Source organism: Pan paniscus, chromosome 19 (assembly GCF_029289425.2).
Source record: "Pan paniscus chromosome 19, NHGRI_mPanPan1-v2.0_pri, whole genome shotgun sequence".
Classification (NCBI taxonomy): Eukaryota; Metazoa; Chordata; class Mammalia; order Primates; family Hominidae; genus Pan; species Pan paniscus.
The window spans coordinates 36,806,490-36,826,492 of record NC_073268.2 but is presented as its reverse complement, the minus strand read 5'-3'; the positions used below and the strand labels follow the sequence as shown (position 1 = coordinate 36,826,492).

The 20,003-nt window shown below is 52.0% G+C and overlaps 1 protein-coding gene across 4 annotated transcripts; it reads left to right on the top strand.

Annotated features, from left to right (window-relative positions):
• Positions 1–1,568: 1,568 nt before the first annotated feature.
• Positions 1,569–19,933, top strand: LOC100977210 (galectin-9). Of its 4 annotated transcripts, XM_003812655.4 has the most exons (11): positions 1,711–1,869; positions 8,826–8,917; positions 11,150–11,351; positions 12,813–12,923; positions 14,099–14,194; positions 15,666–15,701; positions 16,218–16,268; positions 16,904–16,945; positions 17,387–17,475; positions 17,627–17,789; positions 19,215–19,933. In XM_003812655.4, exons 1-11 carry the CDS (start codon positions 1,831–1,833, stop codon positions 19,359–19,361), a joined length of 1,068 nt encoding a protein of 355 aa, XP_003812703.2. In that variant the 5' UTR covers positions 1,711–1,830; the 3' UTR covers positions 19,362–19,933. The 4 variants fall into 4 exon arrangements, with proteins under 4 accessions (XP_003812702.2, XP_063454773.1, XP_003812703.2 ...); XM_003812654.4 differs by lacking the exon at positions 14,099–14,194 and having other exon boundaries at positions 1,569–1,869; XM_063598703.1 differs by lacking the exons at positions 14,099–14,194; positions 17,627–17,789 and having other exon boundaries at positions 1,594–1,869; positions 19,215–19,293.
• Positions 19,934–20,003: the final 70 nt, after the last annotated feature.

Below are 20,003 nucleotides of genomic sequence, written 5' to 3'. Positions count from 1 at the left end.
CACAATTCATTTCTCCCTTCTCCTTTGGTGAACATTTTTGCATTGTTTCCAGCCTGGGGCAATGATGAGTAAAGCTGTTAAAAACAGGCACATATATTTTCCTTTCTCTTGTGTAATTTTTTAGAAGTAGAAAAGCCAGAACATAGAAGTAGATATTTGACTGTATTACAACTCACCAAGCAGTTTTTCTTTTTATTTTTTATTTTTCAATTTTTTGAGACAGAGTCTTGCTCTATTACCCAGGCTGGAGTGCAGTGGCGTGATGAGGGTTCACTACAGCCTTGACCTCCTGGGGTCAAGTGAGCCTCCCACCTCAGCCTCCCATGTAGCTGAGACCACAGGTGTGCACCACCACACCTGGCTAATTTGTTTGTTAAATTATATGTAGGGACAGGGTCTTCCAACCTTTCCCGAGCTGGTCTCAAGCTCCTGGGCTGAAGTGATCCTCCTGCCTCAGCCTCTCAAAGTGCTGGTATTATAGGCATAAGCCACCACGCCCTGCCCATTTTTCTAAGTTGGATTATTTTACACTCCAGTCTGCTGTGAATGAGAGTTCCAGTTGTTGCGTATCGCAATCAATTTGTGATTGCCTACAAATGATGTGCCGTGATGAAATTGTCCCTGGTGTCCGAGAGGATCGCAAAGAATTTCCCTTCCTTTCTCTCCTTTCTGCTCCCCTTGTACTGTCTACTCCTTAAACTGGTACTTGATCCAGGAACATAATGGGGATGGACAGTGCAGATGGCACACATGGCCTCAGTCTATTGGAGCATCTCAAAGGAATTAGTTTGCAAATTCTAGTGCATCTAGGTGGAGCACAGGAAGGAAGAGAGGTGCAGACTCACGTGTGGCCCTGGGGCACCTGCCATCCTCTCGCGCCCGTACAGCCCTTACCTGCCAGCACTTACCCTACCCAGCTTGAGTTCTGGGCCTTCTCACCAGCACATCGCTGGGACCTGGTTGACTTCAGGTAAGTTTATTTCATGGCTCCCTCCCCCCGCACCTGCACATGCCATATGTTCCTTCCCAGCCCCATGTCACTTGAAATGTTCTATCATGTCCAAGACTTCTCTCCTCATCCTAAAGTGCAGAAAATAAGGATGGAGAAGAGAAGGAGAAGAGAATCAAGAGAGATTCATTGAGAGGGAGGATCAGAAGCTCCTGGGCACCCCATACTGTAGAATAAAAATCTTCATTATGGTGTTTTTCTTGCAAAATATTCCCCTCTACATAATTATGTTTTTACATGAATAATATAAATTTAAACAGGAGACATACTTTTTGAAGAGTCTGAGAATCTTCAGAAAGTTCAGGCGGCCACGAATTAGCTGTGTGACCTGGGGCATGCCCCTTAGACTCTGAGCCTCAGCTTCTCTGTATGTAAAATGGGTTGAAGCCGCCCTTCCCCACAAGCACCCTGTGCACAGGCAATGCCCAGCCCCATTATTTTCTGGACTCCGTGGCCAAGCATGCTTAGGACACACAGCCACATACTTCTGGGCAGTGTCATCTGGCAACTTGCTGTCATGTCAGTGTGGTCAAGCATTGTAGACCTCTATGAACCAAATATGCTTCAGGCTTGGGTTGAGCACAGGAGAGGGAGGAGGGAAGGTCACTGGGGCTGGGAGTGCCTGCTTCCCTCTGTGAGTGTCACCCCAGTCCACCCAGTACCATACCTTTCTCTGGACCCACTTCCTTTTGCTGCCGGCTCCTCCCCATTGAATAACAGCCAAGTTGCTTTGGTTTCTATTTCTTTGTTAAGTCGTTCCCTCTACAAAGGACTTCCTAGTGGGTGTGAAAGGCAGCGGTGGCCACAGAGGCGGCGGAGAGATGGCCTTCAGCGGTTCCCAGGCTCCCTACCTGAGTCCAGTGAGTTCCAGGGCTATGGGCACAGGGCTGCCTCAGCCAGAGGGACACAGCTCTGGGGCTCTGAGGAAGCAACTCCTGGGTGGCAGGGGATGGGGGTGGGGGCATCCCAAAGAGAACACAAGCAGGGCAGAAATATCAGAGGGGGTCATCCTGGCACACCTGTGCCGTGCTGAGCTCACTCATGCCTGGAGGGATGCTCCTTCCCACGAGTCATGGCTTTGACAGTGTTGACTGAGCTGTCCTGTCCTGTCCTGTCCTGTGTGCTCAGGGGAAGACATGTAGAGCGGGGTGGTTCATGTAAAGAGGAAGCAAGCACACTTCTGGGACAGTAAGGACGCTACCCAGCATGGTAGTTAAGGGTGCTTACTGTGAAGATGGCCTCCCTGGGTCCAGCTATTTACTGGCTGGTGGTCTCTGGGCCTCAGTTTCCATATCTGTGAAGTGGGAATAATACTTGAGCCCCCTACTCCCAGGGTTGGGATATGGATTAAGGAGGTAGTGTATCTAGTGTGTTTGAACAGTGCCTGACACACTGTAGGTGCTTTGGGAGTGTTTCATGTTATTGGGTGTCTGAGGGCAGCAGGGAAGACCTCCCGAGGAGGTGTCTGTGCTCTGAAGGTTGGGCATGGGCATGTTCAGGGCATCTGTGGAGGGGCAGTCTCAGAGGTGAGAGGGGGGTGAGGACTGTCCCTGCAGCGTGGGGTCAGAGGGCGGCAGGTGCCTTGCTGAAACCCTGTGAGGTTTATGAGTCCCCTTCATACACGGAAAATCTGAGGCTCAGGGAGGCAGAGGCCAGTTGCCAAATGCCTCCAGATGGGAGTGGCAGCCCCAGGAGCCCAGGAGACTTCAGGGGTCACTGTCCTGGGCCAGCTGCTGTCATAGGATCTCACCCCGCCTTGGCAAAGAGCTTCCCAAGGGGCTGGAGAGGGTGGGCTGATGGGTCCTTCCTGGGTGGGGAGGCAGGGTGGGGAGGGTGGGCAGAGGCAGGGTGCTGAGGGAGGGAAGCTGCCATGGCCCACCTCAGCAGAGGCCAGGGTCGGGCTTGAGTGCCCCCTGGTGACACTGAGTCCAGAATGAGGCTGCCTACGTTCTGGTCTGCAGAGCTCGGCTCTGCTTTCTAAACTCCAGAGAGAAAGAATGGGGAAAGGAGGCCTGTTTCCTCCTGGCTGTCACCAATGACACCTCAGCCACCCTGTGGAGGCCCCTGAGGTAGGACCTGCACAGAGGGGGCTGGGGGAAGCTGGAACAGGCCGCTGGTGGGGGCCTTAGGGTCAGCAGGTGCTGCCTTGGGCATGTCACCCTGTCTCTGGTTTTCTGTCAAAGAGGGGATCCCAGAGCTTCTTCCAGGTTCTGACATATTATTATTCTGGTGACTGGTTTTTACTTTCTAATCCTTGGATTCAGAAGGAAAATTATCCTATGGACATCAGAGAGTTAAAACAGGGCCTTGGAGTCCAGACAAGAAAGATGATCAGTGCAGCCCCTATGGGTGTCCAGAGTACCCCTCTACCCCACGGGGGCTCCCCTGGGTTGGGACAATTAAGCCTCACTTGGTGACCCATCTGGCAGTCGGAGCCACGCTTCCTCCACATGCCGACAGTGGGGGAAGGTCACGCGGTTTGCTGTCCTGCTGAGGAGGGCTGAGTGCCATGAGGGCCTGGCTTGGAAACCTCACTCCCACTTCTTGTCTGGCCTCATCTAGCCCAGCCTCTTTGCAGGGCCTGGGGGAAGCTGGAACCACGTGCTGTGTGGTCCAGGAAGCACTGGGAGAGCCAGGAATAAGGATGTTCTCAGCTTACTCATGAGAGGAAGCCTGTGTGGTGGTTAGAAGCGTGGGTGCTGGGGTTCAAATCCCAGCTCTGTTGCTGACCAGTTGTGTAACTTTGAGCAAGTGACTGAACTTTTATGTGCCTCAATTTCCTCATCTGTAAAAGTGGCCAGGGTTGCTGTGAAGTTAAATGTTCCTAGTCATGCCCAGAGCCCTCATGGACACACATGGATCCAAATGCCACAGCAGCCTTAGCTGGTCAACCTCAAAACAACACATTTGTTCTTACAGTGTTGGAGGTCAGAAGTCTAAAATCAAAGTGTCATGGAAGGTGGCCAGCAGGACCATGGAGCCTCTGAGGCAGCGGGGCACCTTGGCTAAGAGCCACGTACTGGCCTCCTGCTGACACGCGGTCTTGGCCAGCCAGGCTGAGCTCCCCACTTCGGGGCCGGGCCTGGGTGTCCTCTGGTGATGCTGAGTCCGAAACAAGGCTGCCCACATTTTGGTTCACAGGGCTCAGCTCTGCTTTCTAGACTTCCAGATAAGAAGAGGAGGAAAAGTCCCCGGTCTCTGGGCACTATCAGGAACAGAGAGCAAGTCATGACTCAGCAGAGGGATCGATTTGTTCAATGCAAAGAGCTGCACTGTCATGTCTGACACGAGCCAGGGGCTCAGCACACGGAATCACACCCAGTCCTCTCAGAACGCTGCCAGCCAGGGGCTGAGCACACAGCGTTGCACCCAGTCCTCTCCAGAACACTGTCGGGTGGTGTTACTGTCCTGCCATTCAGAGGAGGGAACTGGGGCACAGGCAGGTCAAGTGACTTGGCCAGTGTCAGAATTGCTAGTGTACAGAGCTGGGAGGCAAGCCCAGTCCCGTGGGACCATAAATCCAGTGTGAAAATCCATCCTCCTGCACCACATGGAACAAAAGCAGGTCCAGTTGTTTTCCTGGGTTTTCTGGACACACTTATCCAAATTCCACAGCAGCCTTGGCTGGCCAATCTTAAAACAACAAATTTGCTCTCTTAATGATTCTGAAGGTCAGATGTTAAAATCAATGTGTCAGCAAAGTTATTTCCTTCTGGAGGCTCCAGGGGAAAATCTGTTTCTTTTCCTTTTCCATCTTCTAGAGGCTGCCTGCATGCCTTGGCTTATGACCCCTCCTGCCATCTTTAAAACCAGCAGCTTTGGCTGGGCCCAGTGGCTCATGCCTATAATCCCAGCACTTTGAGAAGCCGAGGCAGGAGGATCTCCTTAATCCAGGAGTTTGAGACCAGCCTGGGCCACAAAGTGAGACCACGTCTCTACAAAAAATAGACAAACATTAGCCAGGTGTGGTGGTGCATGCCTGTAGTCCTAGCTACCTGGGAGGCGGAGGTGGGAGGGTCACGTGAGCCTGAGGAAGTGGAGGCTACAGTGAGCTGAGATCGCGTCAACACACTCCAGCCTGGCTGACAGAATGAGATCCTGTCTCAAAAAAAACAAAAAACAAAAAACGAAAACAAACAAAAACCCCCCAAAAACACAAACCAGCTTCTTCTTGCTTCTGTGCTTCTGTTGTCACATCTCCTACCTCTGACGCTGATCCTCCTGCCTTCCTTTTATAGGATCCTTGTGATCACATTGGGACCACCTTTAAAATCAGGACAATCTCCCCATGCCAAAATTACTAATTTAATCGCATCTACAAAGTCCCTTCTACAACATATTCACAGTTTCCGGGGATTCGAATGTGGATGTTTCTGGGGGGTGGCCCACTGGTAACCAGTGTTATAAGTTTCTTATAAATCCTTCCAGAGATATTTTATCTATAAATAAGTAAATGCAAGTCCATAGACTTCCCCCACCCACTTTTTATACGAATGGCATCATTCCATATCAGTGCTCAGAGTTCTGTCTTCCTCTTTTTCTTTCCTTTTTAAGGCTACACAGAACCTGTTAAATGGAAATACCCTAATTTATTTCACCTTTTTCCTGTCAGAGGACTTTTAAGCTCTTTCCAATGCTTTGCTTTATAATCCTTTGTGTTATAATGCTGCAATGAATAACCTTGTTTGTAGGATGATATTCAATTTAAAAACTCATTTTTCAGGCCAGGCATGATGGTTCATGCCTGAAATCTTGGCCCTTTGGGAGGCCGAGCCGGAAGGATCACTTGAGCTAGCCCAGGCAACACATAGAGACCCCATCTTTACAAAAAATATTGTAAGATTAGTGGGACATGGTGGCCTGCACCTATTTTGTCCCAGCTATTCGGGAGGTTGAGGCGGGAGGATTACTTGAGCCAGGGGGTGGAGGCTGCAGTGAACCATGATCACACCCCTCACTGAACTCCAGCCTGGGCAACAGAGTGAGAACCCATCTCTAAATAAATAAATAAATAAGTAAATAAATAAATAAATAAATAATCTTGTTTTTCCGAATTTTGGAGGCACTATTTAAGATATTTTGAAGCCTCACAGAGCTTTTTTGGGGAACTTGTTGCCTTGGAGATTAGCCTGTCCTGTCCCGCCCGCATGATCTGTACTTCCTCTTTCTCCCTCCCGGCTTCCTTAATTAGGCCTTGTGTGTACTTGCCAGCCCATGTCCATCACGCTCTGCCTTCAATTCTAGATGCTGTGCTGTGAATACACTTAAGTGGAGGCCGCATGCTTCCCAGGAGGGTGTGTATTTTCAGTGTTGTCTCTCATGATAGTATGAAAGGCTCTGGAGAGAATCACAGGCTTCCACAAACAGGCAAGGGGAAAAATGTTCCACAGACATGTTTCAGGGAAAACAGGCTTCCCAATCCTAGGCCGTGCTGGTCCATAATTGGATCAGGCTGACTCTCCTTCCCCCACACTGCTGGTGTAGACAGGGACAAGAATGAGAAGTCAGAGACACAGAGAAGCTGTGATTTGCTTGAGGTCACTAAAGTACTTAATGGCAGAGTTCAGACCTGACCTGAGGGGCAACAAAAGACACCCCCCTCAAATCCAATGGGGAGCAGAGTCTATCTGAATCAGATCCCAGATTTCCTGGGGCTCTCACGGTGCCAGGCGTGTACACTGAGCTAGGATGGGTTTCCCAGGGTTCTGTGTGGTCACACAACTCAACAATACAGACCAGAAAGCAGTGGCGACTAGGCTGAATTTGGCTGGTGGGTGTTTTCTGTTTGGCCTGCACAGTGTTTCTTTTAACTTTTTATTACAGGAAATTCAAACATGCAGAGGGAATTGTACCATCAACAACACACACCCATCACTCTGCTCCAACAATGATCAACTCAGGCCTATCTTGCTTCATCCTATACCCTCCCTCGCTTGCTTCCTTCCCACCCTCAGATATGTGGAAGCAAATCCAAAGATACCATTCCATTTCAAATATTTCATTTTGTATCTCTATAATATGGGAATTTGGGGGGTTTCAAGACAGGATTTCACTTTGTTGCCCAGGCTGGAGTACAGTGGTGTGATCATGGCTCACTGCAGCCTCCACCTCCCAGGCTCAAGGGATCCTCCCACCTCAGCCTCCCAAGTAACTAGAGTTAAAGGTGTGCACCACCACACCTAGCTATTTTTTTTTTTTTATTTTTTGTAGAGATGGGGGTCCCATTACGTTGTTCAGGCTGGCCTCAAACTCCTGGGCTCAAGTGATCCTTCTGCCTCAGCCTCCCAAAGTGCTGGGATTATAGATGTGAGCCACTGTGCCCAGCCAGGAGCTTTTACATAATCCTTTTTGACAAATTTTCCCCCAAGAAATTAGAAAGTTTTATAGAAAAAAAAAATCCAGACTTCTGTCTTCTCTTAAAAATTTGGAAGCTCTGCCAATACTGGGCCCAGATGGCAATCACTGCTTAGCACTGAGTAGATGTTGACTTTTCAGATGAGGGGTGTGACGTCTACTTTGCCACAGTCCCCACCACTCCCTGACCTGGCCATCTCACCCACACACTTCACCTGCCTGGCTCCTTTAGGCATTTAATTTGTGTAGGAAATTGACCTAAAGGAGATATTAGAGAAGACATTAAAAACTTGAAGAATGTGAAAATCAGCCAGGAGATAGAACTGTGCTTTAATGCGGGTTATAGAACCACATTGGATATGAAGCATTTTGGGAATAAACTTTGAAAATTGGAGGTATCAGTTTGTGAATTTTGCTCAGAGAGATCAAGGTGGGGGGTGGGTGACAGTGGTGAAGCATCTCCTATGTGCCAGTCTCTTTTACCACAGGCTGTTTCTCACAAAATCATCAATCATATGCAGCAGGTGAAACACCTTCCTATTTTACAGATGAGGAAACTGAGGCACAGAGAGGTGAAGTAGGCTTCCCGAGGTCACTCAGGTCATGAGCAGCAGAGCTAGGATTCAGACCTGGAGTTGGCCTGACTCTAAAACGATGCATGCCTCACCATGGCCCATTGCTCCTTTAAAGAGCCTCGGAAGAGAGAATTTGACAAAGTGGTTGCCCGTGGGGCCTGGGATGGGTGGGGAAACCACGCTAGGCCTCGGGGCTGCTGAGGGCCTGAGGGAAGGAATGGGGAGCCCGGGCACAGAAATGGAGGAGGGGGCTGCCCCACGGCTACAGAAGGCATCTGGGAAGATGCTCTGCTGAAGGTGGCCAGGAGGGCAAAGGTCACAGTGGCCATTGTTATATGGTGGTGGTGGGGAGAGGGGGATGGCTTCTTCTTGACCTTCTCGGGTGAGTCGAAGGTTTACCCTCCAGACCCTTGATGGGTCCCTTATGTCCCTTGGGCTTCCTGAGTCTCCAGCCAGGGCCTGGGACCTTTGCTGGGAGCTTAGCATGGGGTCCAGCAGCCCCCATTGCTACCTAATTCCTTAGCAGCCCAGGGTGTCTGCCTGCTACTTCCCTGCCTGGAAGGAAGGCCTTCTGCCTGGTGCGTTCCTGCTGCAGCCTCCACTGTCTCTCAGACTCTCACACAAGCTCAGCTCCCTGTCGCGTCCTCTCAGGGCCAGGCTTCTCCTTATCACAAGCTTAGACTGTCTGAGTAACTAATTGGATTTGTGTTTGCCTCCACACAGGACCCTAAGACCCATGGGGCTGCGACTCCCTCTGTACTGGTCACAGCCGCACCCTATCCCCTTGCATGGCGCTGTCAAACCCAGGCCGGCCACTGACTAGCGCTGGAGGGGAGCAAACGGGAGGCCGGCCACCTGACTGATGGTCCCACACCTTCTCCCTGCAGGCCGTCCCCTTTTCTGGGACTATTCAAGGAGGTCTCCAGGACGGACTTCAGATCACTGTCAATGGGACCGTTCTCAGCTCCAGTGGAACCAGGTGTGTGTATATGGATGGAAACGTTTCACTCCAGCCTCGTCCCTTAGTAAACCACTGTGCCTGTGAGCCTGGGTTAGTTCAAACAGCAACATCCAAGCTCACGTGCCTGGCTCAGGGGAGGCCCAATGCGTCCCTAACCCATGCCACAGGGCAGCACTCCACAGGCACAACCTGCACCCAGGGGTGCCATTAACCTGGACTCCAGGATGAATGGGGCCCTGGGAGCTGGCGGTCTAAGGAGGGTGTGGGATGGTCAGAGTTGGATGATTATGTTCTGGGTTGAACCTTGCACACTGTGACTAAGAGTTGCAAAAATCAAACTTCCTCCATTTCCCATAACTGCTCTCATCCACTCTGAAGCTCTCCTTCTGCTGATGTGAAAATATTGAAAATTGCCATCAAAAGTAATTTGGTCTCTTTTGGTTTCGAGGCCTTTTCTAGAAACTACTAAGTCAATTCAACATACTAACATTGTATCAGGGCTGTTTCCCACCCCCTCCTCCCTCCCAAGGTGGGCTGTCTGGGAACAGAGAAGAGCTCACATGGCTTCTCAGTGGCTGGGAGGGCTCTAGACCCTCACGCAGGCCTGGCTGACCCCTGCCGAGGCACCCCGACCGGGTGGCACAGAGGTGTGCAGCTCTCTCCTGGTTTAGTGGGGGATCATGGGTGGCTGCCTGCTGAACTCTGCGGGGCCCACAGAAGAGCCTCTGGACTCATGACTCTCTCTCGGAAGCCTCTCTGCCTCAGTCCCAGGGGACCTCTCCTTAAGACCTTCTGGGCCTCACAGATCCCAGCTAAACCTCAGCTTGGACACCTAGATTCTTGGTGACCTCCTCCGCCATTGCCATCCTGCTGTGGGACTTCTCTGAGAGACTGTGGTGCCCTCAGGAGATGCCAAGGGCAGGGAGGCCCCGATCTCCCTGAACCCTCCAACCAGGGGAATCAGGACCATGACCCTGATCTTCCACCCCTTCCTCTCTCCCTCTCCCTCCGCCTCCCCCACCCCCCAGCACCAGGAGGGCTTCCCACTCCCATCCTGTCATATAGAGACAGATCCTACCTCAGAGGGCCCTCTCCTCTTGGGAGCTTTCTGTCTCTCCCTTCCTTGGGGCAGGAATTTCCAAAGGACTACAGGGATGAAGCTGAAGGACTCCAAAGGAAAAAATACATGCAGATATATTTCAAATGCAATCTTCTCCATTTATTCATTTAATTAATTAATTTTTTTCTTTTGAGACAGGGACTTTCTTTCCCCCAGGCTGGAGTTCAGTGGTATGATCATAGCTCACTGCAGCCTCAAAGTCCTGGGCTTGAGCGATCCTCCCATCTCAGCCTCTGGAGCAGCTGGGACTACAGGAGTGCACTATGATGCCCAGCTAATTATTATTATTATTATTATTATTATTATTATTATTTTGAGATGGAGTCTCACTCTGCCACCAGGCTGGAGTGCTGTGGCGCTATCTGGGCTCACTACAACCTCCGCCTCCTGGGTTCAAGTGATTCTCCTGCCTCAGCCTCCTGAGTAGCTGGGACTACAGGCTCATGCCACCATGCCTGGCTCATTTTTTGTATTTTTAGTCGAGACGGGGTTTTACCATGTTAGCCAGGATGGTCTCGAACTCCAGACCTCGTGATCCACATGCCTCAGCCTCCCAAAGTGCTGGGATTACAGGCGTGAGCCACCATGCCCAGCCAATTTTTTTTTTTTAACCAGAGATGAGCTCTCACTATGTTGCCCAGGCTGGTCTCAAACTCCTGGGCTCAAGTGGTCCACCCGCCTTGGCCTCTGTGCCCAGCCCCAATTTCACATGCTCTTTACATTTGTTCTCTTCTTTCCCATTTAATCAGGCATGTGCTGGCCTCCAACAAGTGTCCACTGGCACAGAAGGCTCTCTCTTCTAGGTGTGCTTAACAACTTCCATCTTTGGTATCAATTGGTAATCACTTTCCAAGACCTATGCTTCTTGTTTGCTAATACCAGCACTTTTCCTTAACCGTTTTCTATTTGCTTTTAGCAAATCATGCTGTAAATGCAAAATCCAATAATTAAAACAAAAACACATTAGATCCCAATTAGAAAAACAAAAACGATGCCAACAAAGCAGTCTCTGCCATACAGGTTGTGTGCAAGATCCAGACAAATGCAAAGCACAGGCGCCGAGGCCCTCCTGTGCCTGTCACTGGCAATAATCCATGCCACAGAAGACTATTTGCTTTCCCTGGGCCTAGGTTTGCTGTGAACTTTCAGACTGGCTTCAGTGGAAATGACATTGCCTTCCACTTCAACCCTCGGTTTGAAGACGGAGGGTACGTGGTGTGCAACACGAGGCAGAACGGAAGCTGGGGGCCTGAGGAGAGGAAGACGCACATGCCTTTCCAGAAGGGGATGCCCTTTGACCTCTGCTTCCTGGTGCAGAGCTCAGATTTCAAGGTGAGCAAGAATCCCCTCCCCACCTCTCACCCCTGGGACCCCCAGCCCTATCAGGTGAATGGCCTTTAAGTAATCACCTAAATTGACATTCAGCCAGAGTGACACCACTATACAGATAACACGATCATTTCCTTGTGAGGTGTTACCCATGGCTGCCTAGTCTCCTTATGCACCTTCATCTGAATCTATAGGTGCACCTGCTGCTTCTTTTACTCTGAAAATAAGAACTAGAGGAGTCATCACGTTGCTATTTGGTGTTGTGTGTCTTTGAATTCCAAGCTCATTCCATTCCTCTGCTATAGCCATTCCTCCTCTCCAGGTCACTGGTAACATTTATTTTTCAGCGACATTGTTCCAGCCTTTATCCAGGGTCTATTAAGGGTATAGTTTTGTAAGCACATTGCAAATTACCTTTGCAAGCAGAGTAGGTCTCTGGGCTTGAGAAGCCTGTGGGTAAGTCAGTCCGAGTATGCTTATCTGAGATAAGGATGTCCCCATTCATTCAGTATGCAACCTGAGGTCACCTCTCCTCTGCTCCCCATGAGCATTTTATGCATATATAAATAATACCCCTGCAGCCATAAAAAGGAATGAGATCATGTCCTTTGCAGGAACATGGATGGAGCTGGAAGCCTTTATCCTTTAACGCAGGAGCAGAAAACCAAACGCCACATGTTCTTACTTATAAGTAGGAGCTGAACGATGAGAACACATGGACAAAATGGGGGGAAACAACACACCCTTGGGCCTGGTCGGAGAGGGAGAGCATCAGGAAGATTAGCTAATGGATGCTGGGCTTGATACCAAGGTGATGGGTTGATCTCTGCAGCAAACCACCATGGCACCCGTTTACCTAGTTAACAAATCTGCACATCCTGTACTCGCACCCTGGAACTTAAAATCAAAGTTGAAGGGGATGGAAATGGCGGATCACGCCTATAATCTCAGCACTTTGGGAGGCAGAGGAGGGCGGATCGCTTCAGGTCAGGAGTTCAAGACCAGCCTGGCCAACATGGTGAAACCCCATCTCTACTAAAAATACAAAAATTAGCTGGGTGTGGTGGTGGGCTCCTGTAATCCCAGCTACTCGGGAGGCTGAGGCACGAGAATCACTTGACCCACTGCACTCCAGCCTGGGCGACAGACTGACATTCCATCTCAAAAAACAAAAAAAAAAAAGTTGAAGGAAAAATAAATAATTAATAAATGAAACCCCAGGTGAGCTAAGACTAGAAAGACAAACCTACTGCAGGAAACAACCAGAAGAACGAAAAGTCCAACTGGAGCCCAGTAGAGACTCGGGTTGATGCACTTTGGGTCACACACACGTTCCTGTAACTGGCCCTACACTGAAGACCAGACTCAGGTCTTCATTTTCTAGAAAGAGGGTCCAGGAGCTCAGGGGTGGTCCCCATCCCAGCCTGGGATGCCTCCCCCAGAACACGTGCTCTCCTCTGGCAGGTGATGGTGAACGGGAGCCTCTTCGTGCAGTACTTCCACCGTGTGCCCTTCCACCGGGTGGACACCATCTCCGTCAATGGCTCTGTGCAGCTGTCCTACATCAGCTTCCAGGTCAGACTGTCCACCTGGCACCGGCCCCGGGGCTGGGATGCAGGGCCCAGCGTAGCTGTGCTTAGGCCCTGCTGGGTGGACCCAAGCCAATCTCCTACCCAGGTCACTCTGGGGACAACCTCTGCTTCCCTGTCCCAGTACCTGCCCTCCCCTTCTCCTCTGTCACTCTGCCCCTCCTTCTGTGTCACTGTCTCTGTCTGGAACACCTGCCTTGGTCTCCCAGACTCCTCAGCTGCCCCTTTCTCTTCATCCGTCAATTTCCATCCTGGTAAGGAGGGCATATTGTTCTGGAAAGAGCCCAGGCTCAAGAACCAAACTGAATCCAGTTCAAATTCCCAGCTCTGCCATTCGTCATCTGTGGGATCTTAGACAAGCAACTTCACCTCTCTCAGCCTTGGTTTCTTCATCTGTAGAATGGTCATTGCCTGGCCCCCATGGGTGGTTGTGTGGTTCAGTGAGGAGACAGATATCAGAGGTCACACAGTGGCCCCCCTGGGCCCACACCAGGGTCTGTTTGACCTCTGTGTTTTAACAACTTTGAATGTGTTGCCAACATCTAAAAGGTCAGGAGAGCCAGGTATGGTGGTGGAGGTCTGCAGTCCTGGCTACTCAAGAGGCTGAGGCGGGAGAATTGCTTGAGCCCAGGAATTAGAGTTCTGTCTGGGCAACATAGCAAGACCCTGTCTCCAAAAAACTTTGTTTAAATAATAAAATAAAATAAATAAAACTAAAGAAGGCCAGGAGATACCAATACCATGTGAAAAATGGGAAGATTAGGGTATGCTGGGCCCACATTCCCACAGGGCACCAGCAGCTGGGTCTGAGCTGCTGTTACCCTTTTGGCATTCGAGGGAGCTTCCTGAGATCAGCGAAGCACACAGTAGGCCCTCAGCAAATCTGGGCTTCTCGCCCTTTGGTCCTCATCTCTCATTCCCTCCTTCCCTGACTCTCTCCCCTGCAGGTGGTAGGGGAGGGAAGAGCTGGAGGGAGACTGCACCCCTGCACTGCTCACCAGAGCCTGGCTCTTTCCCCTCCCATCTTGGCATGGCCCTAACCCCCTTGCCTCATCCCCCTGCCTGCCTGGTCTCTCCCTCTTGCCCCTGCCTCTGCCTTTCGGCTTCTCCTTGGCTCTATTAATGCTTCTCCTCACTGCCCGGTGCCTTTTGTTTTAACAGAACCCCCGCACAGTCCCTGTTCAGCCTGCCTTCTCCACAGTGCCGTTCTCCCAGCCTGTCTGTTTCCCACCCAGGCCCAGGGGGCGCAGACAAAAAGTGAGTTCAACACAGAGGCCCTGGGTGGCCGAGCAGACAGTAGGAAGGACCGAGGGTCTGAGAGGCTGGCCCCAGCCAGCAGGCCACCCAGGGCCTACAGGCCGCATCTTGCCCACCCAAGAGTTCCCTGTCTCTGTCCGCTGGGCACCCAGAGCTGGGGACCTGGGGGTCGCCCTGGATTCTTCACTCCCTCTTCTTTACGTCTCTCCAAGGCACGAACGTGTCTCCCTCCTGAAGCCACCGATGTGGTCCAGGCCTCTGGGATTCCTCACCATGACGACAGGGGTCCAGTTCCCCACCCCCTACACCCAACCACTGCCACAGTGACCTTCTTATAAGCAAATCTGATCACACCCTCTCCCTGCTTAAAAATCTTAACAGCCCCCAGCCCTTCAAATAAAGCCCAAATTCCCCAGCAGGGCATATGAATTCCTCCCCAGTCTGCCCCAATCCACATCCCTGCTTCACCCCCAACCCACGAAGCTCACGCAGCCTCTGCAGCTCACTCAAGGCCCTCTTGGGCCACCATGCTTTTGCATATGCTGTCCCTGGTCCTGGAAGCACCCTCTGCCAGCCTGCCCCGAGCACATGCCTAATTGCCCTTCCATGCTCTGCCTAAGTGCCGCTCCTCTGGGAGTCCTCCCCGCCTGGAATATTGTTGGACACTCCCCCGGTGTCCCCACAGAGTCTGTATGTATCTGTGCCATGCCAGTTCACAGCACCCCATTGTAACTGTATTTGCGTGTCTGTCCCCGTTACTCCACCCCCATGTCCCTATGCCCATGAGGCCCCAGAGGGCCAGAACTGTGGCTTGTTCATTTGCACTGTGCCTGGCACTCAGTAGGGACTCAGTGAATGAATGTGGAATGTGGTTCACACAGCCAGGGAGAATGGGATACCAGCCAGGGCAAGAACAGTCTACTGGGTGGGGCAGGATCCAGGACAAGGAGGTGAGCAGCCCTTCCTCTGGCCACTCAAGTAGTGGGAACTGGGAGGAGGGGCGCTTTGTCTATGCAGTCTTCTTATGGCTCATCACCATACAGACAGGGCACCTGCCCCCTGCCACGCTGACTTCAGGACTGGTCGAGCCCCAGGGAACATTTGCAGGGCAGCCCAACTTTGGCCCTGGCCCTGGCGCTGGCCCTGGCTCTGGGTGAAATATGGCACTGGAAGTAATGCTCTTCGCTGTGGGAGCTACAGAAAGCAATGAGGTCTCTATCAAACCCAGTCTCCTCTCTCTCAAGAGGAACCAGTGGGGATACCCTACCCCCCAACCCCAAAGCCCTGTACACCTGGGGGTAAAAATCTGGGTGCCACGGGCTCAGGAAGGCTTGCTTGGGAGCAAGAGGGAGGTGGGTGTGTCTGGGGAGGCATTTCTGAGCACAAGAGCCTCCCTGGAGTTTTGCCACCATCTCCTCCCATTCTGTGGTGCCCGCGATAACCACCATTCTGACTCTCCTCACCCCTCCAGCCTCCCGGCGTGTGGCCTGCCAACCCGGCTCCCATTGTAAGTCTCTTGTTTTCTTTTTGGATCCTCTTCATTTTGGCTCTTCTGGGCTCATGGAGGAAGCAGAGCTAGGCATTGGGCCTCTCCCATTGGGAGTGGGGAGGGCACAGACCAGACCCTTGACTATCTGCCCAGCCTGGTGAGGTTGGGGGTTGGATGTGGTTGGCTGGCCGTGATGAAACAACCTGAGTTGCCACCCCGTGGGCAGCCACGGAAGACCATGCCCCACATTCACTTCTGTCACCTGCAAAGGGAGGCTGGGCTGAGAGACGTTTCCCCGAGAGGAAAGATGGGCCAGAGCCACCAGTGTCCCTATCTGTCTTCTCCAGGGTTCTAACCTTTGCCCCTCGCTCATCCCCTTGAGAGAAGAGACACCTGGGCCCACCCTCTGTGGGGTCTGTGGGGCCATTGGGCTTGTTACGCCCCCGGAGGGTGCCTGCCATGTGGCGCCCTCTGGTGGGAGCTGGTGGTTTTCACACATGAGAGCCTGGGTGAGACCTGGTTTCTTTCTTCCAGACCCAGACAGTCATCCACACAGTGCAGAGCGCCCCTGGACAGATGTTCTCTGTAAGTCTACAAGTTCTGGTCAGTTCACAGCTGCACAGTGTCCTCCTTCACCAAAAACTAAACTCCCTAGAGCCCTAGAGTCGGGAAGAAAGCGGTTTAGCAAGGAGGATGGGGACACTAGGGGCTGAGTGCTTGGCTCAGGTGACATGTGGCTAAAGCTGTCCTTGGGACAGCAGAGATTCTGGAAGAAGCAGGGTTTATCCAGTGGTGGAAGAGACAAGTCCCCTAGAGACTGGGAGGGAAACTGGTCCATCTGTCACCAAGTGGGGAGTACAGTGGCCCCAGCACCCGGATGTGAGGTTCCTGGCCCTGCATCCTGGGTCCCCAGGATGTCACTATTGATCACAGGCTTAAGCTCTTCTCCTGATGGTGCAAATGAGGCAGGGGGGCTTAGAATTAGTGGGGCTGCCTGCGGAGGGGTTGAGGGGCAGGTGACCGTGGTGTGGTCTGGGAACACGGCAGGAAGTTCCAGGAAGGCTAACATGAAAAGGAAGGTAGACGGGAGAGTCCAAGGGCCAAAGGCTCACGAGGTCAGCCTCACAGTGGAGCCCTCTCTAGAACGCGTGGGTGCGCGTGGGTGAGTGCTCGCGCACCCATGTGCTCTCCCATTGAATTTCCTGGTTTCTTTTCAACAGACTCCCGCCATCCCACTTATGATGTACCCCCACCCCGCCTATGTAAGTGGTTTCTCAGGGAGGGCAGAGGTTCTGTTTGTGGTGGGCAGGCTGGGGGTGAGGGGCCGCTGTGGGGGGATCCGCTGGCCTTGAAAAATTAAAAGCAGTCATTTGTTAAGCTGAAGGGCTACAAAGCATCCCAGCGAATTAGAAGGCTGTGGAGAGGAGCTTTCAACCTTAAAACTGTCGTGTCAATATGAGCACATTGCATGTCCCTCCCTTTTCACCCCACGAGACGAGTCTTTTTGTGTTTGGCCAAAGTTCCTTTCATGACACTAATCTAAGCCCATTAATTTGAGGAGCACTGGAAAGTTTTCCTTTGGCTTTTATGGAACCAAGTACAGATATCATGGGCTTCTTCTCAGCTGACAGCTCAAATTCATGGGAACTGGTACAATCTTCCCCTTCCGCGTGGTGGCTGACCTGTCCCCCTTCTTCCGACAGCCGATGCCTTTCATCACCACCATTCTGGGAGGGCTGTACCCATCCAAGTCCATCCTGCTGTCAGGCACTGTCCTGCCCAGTGCTCAGAGGTAAGCCAAGGGCTCCAGTGACCTCCGGGAAGAGAGAGCCCTTCAAGGTGGGTCCAGCCATTCCCCTGGCTTCAGGAAGGCTAGTGATGATGGGGAGGAAGTGGGACTCAGAACTCGATGGATAAAGGTTCAGGTGGGCTGCCCACCCCAGGTTCCACATCAACCTGTGCTCTGGGAGCCACATCACCTTCCACCTGAACCCCCGTTTTGATGAGAATGCTGTGGTCCGCAACACCCAGATCGACAACTCCTGGGGGTCTGAGGAGCGAAGTCTGCCCCGAAAAATGCCCTTCGTCCGTGGCCAGAGCTTCTCGGTAAGGCGCCGCAGTCTGGAGCTTGGAGAGGCTCCCATGGGTGCACAGGGGGAGGGGGTAAAGGAGGTTTGAGGTACCTTGAACAGGATGGGGGCTGATGCCTCTGGGATGAAGGCCCAAAAGAAGAGAAGGTGGCCAACAAATTATTATTATTATTATTATTATTATTATTATTACTGTCCCGCATGAAGGAAGTGCTGGGATCTGCTTTTTCAGATGAGGAAACAAACTCACAAGTGCAGGTTACTTGCTTGTGGTCACACAGTCAGTAAGCGTCAAATCAGACCCAAGAAGGAGGTGTTATTCATTTCTTCATTTACTCAACAACCATTTTCTTGTCGCCTGCTTTGCGCAGGAAGCACCCCACATGCTGGGGGCACAGTCATGAAGCACACAGACAGGGTCCTGCCTCCAGGGAGTTTATAATTTAGGTGGGGAAAGAACAAGGAAACTAAAGCATGGACAGATTGTCACAGATAACGACAGTGCCACGCACAAAGCAAAACAGAGCGATGAGATAGAGCGAGCCTGGGAGGGGCAGCTAGGGCCAACGTGCAGAGGCACGGGTGTGGCCTGTCCAGGAACAGCAGGCAGGCGTGCTCCACCCTGACTACATATTCAAATCACCCAGAGAGCTTACAAAGGAAATATCAGTGCTGGGACCCCAGCCCAGGCCAATGAGGCAGTCAGCTGGGCATTTGTATTTTAAAAATATGCCTTAAGTGATTATACTCTGCAGTCAGAGTTGAAAATGACTGATGTAGGGCTTTGCAGCCATGGAAAGGAGCTTGGATTTTAACACAGTGAAAAGCCTCAGGAGTGTTTCAAGCCAGGGAGCAACATACTTTGATTTGTAGACAGCTGTGTGACCTCGGACAAGTGACTTAATTATTCTGTGCTTCAGTTTCCTCATCTACAAAATGGAGCTAATAATCATGAATTTCCTAGAGTTGTAAGAATGGAATGAGACAGTATCTGTAGTATGCTTAGGACAGTGCCTGGCACGTGGCATGTGTGATAGGAGTGTTAGCTATTGCAAAGGGAAGGAGGTTTTAACATTTGTACCCTGACTGCTTCGTGGAGAAGGCATTGGGGTGGAAAAGACAAGTTAGGAGACTGATGCTGCAGGAGCCCAGGCCCAGAGCACTCCTGTGTGCTGGGCCTGAGGGATACAGACGGCATAGGCCAGTGCTCCTGTCCCTGATGGGGTGGGAACAGTATTCTAGACCAGGGAACAGTACAGGGGAAAGAGCACGCACAGCCTGTTTAGTGAAGAGCCGTCGTTCAGTGGGGATAGAGTGCAGGTGAGGGGCTTGCTTATTAACAACTGAGGAGGGAGGGAGGGTGGGAGGGAGGGAGAGAGGAGGCTGCAGTGAGGGTGGAGGACTTCCCAAGTGTAGTGCAAACGGCATGATCTCTGCACAGGTGTGGATCTTGTGTGAAGCTCACTGCCTCAAGGTGGCCGTGGATGGTCAGCACCTGTTTGAATACTACCATCGCCTGAGGAACCTGCCCACCATCAACAGACTGGAAGTGGGGGGCGACATCCAGCTGACCCACGTGCAGACATAGGCGGCTTCCTGGCCCTGGGGCCGGGGGCTGGGGTGTGGGGCAGTCTGGGTCCTCTCATCATCCCCACTTCCCAGGCCCAGCCTTTCCAACCCTGCCTGGGATCTGGGCTTTAATGCAGAGGCCATGTCCTTGTCTGGTCCTGCTTCTGGCTACAGCCACCCTGGAACGGAGAAGGCAGCTGACGGGGATTGCCTTCCTCAGCCGCAGCAGCACCTGGGGCTCCAGCTGCTGGAATCCTACCATCCCAGGAGGCAGGCACAGCCAGGGAGAGGGGAGGAGTGGGCAGTGAAGATGAAGCCCCATGCTCAGTCCCCTCCCATCCCCCACGCAGCTCCACCCCAGTCCCAAGCCACCAGCTGTCTGCTCCTGGTGGGAGGTGGCCTCCTCAGCCCCTCCCCTCTGACCTTTAACCTCACTCTCACCTTGCACCCTGCACCAACCCTTCACCCCTCCTGGAAAGCAGGCCTGATGGCTTCCCACTGGCCTCCACCACCTGACCAGAGTGTTCTCTTCAGAGGACTGGCTCCTTTCCCAGTGTCCTTAAAATAAAGAAATGAAAATGCTTGTTGGCACATTCATGTGGGTTGACCATGGCTTCTTTAATTCATTTGGAGACATTTTGGAGTCTGTGGAATCGGGCGG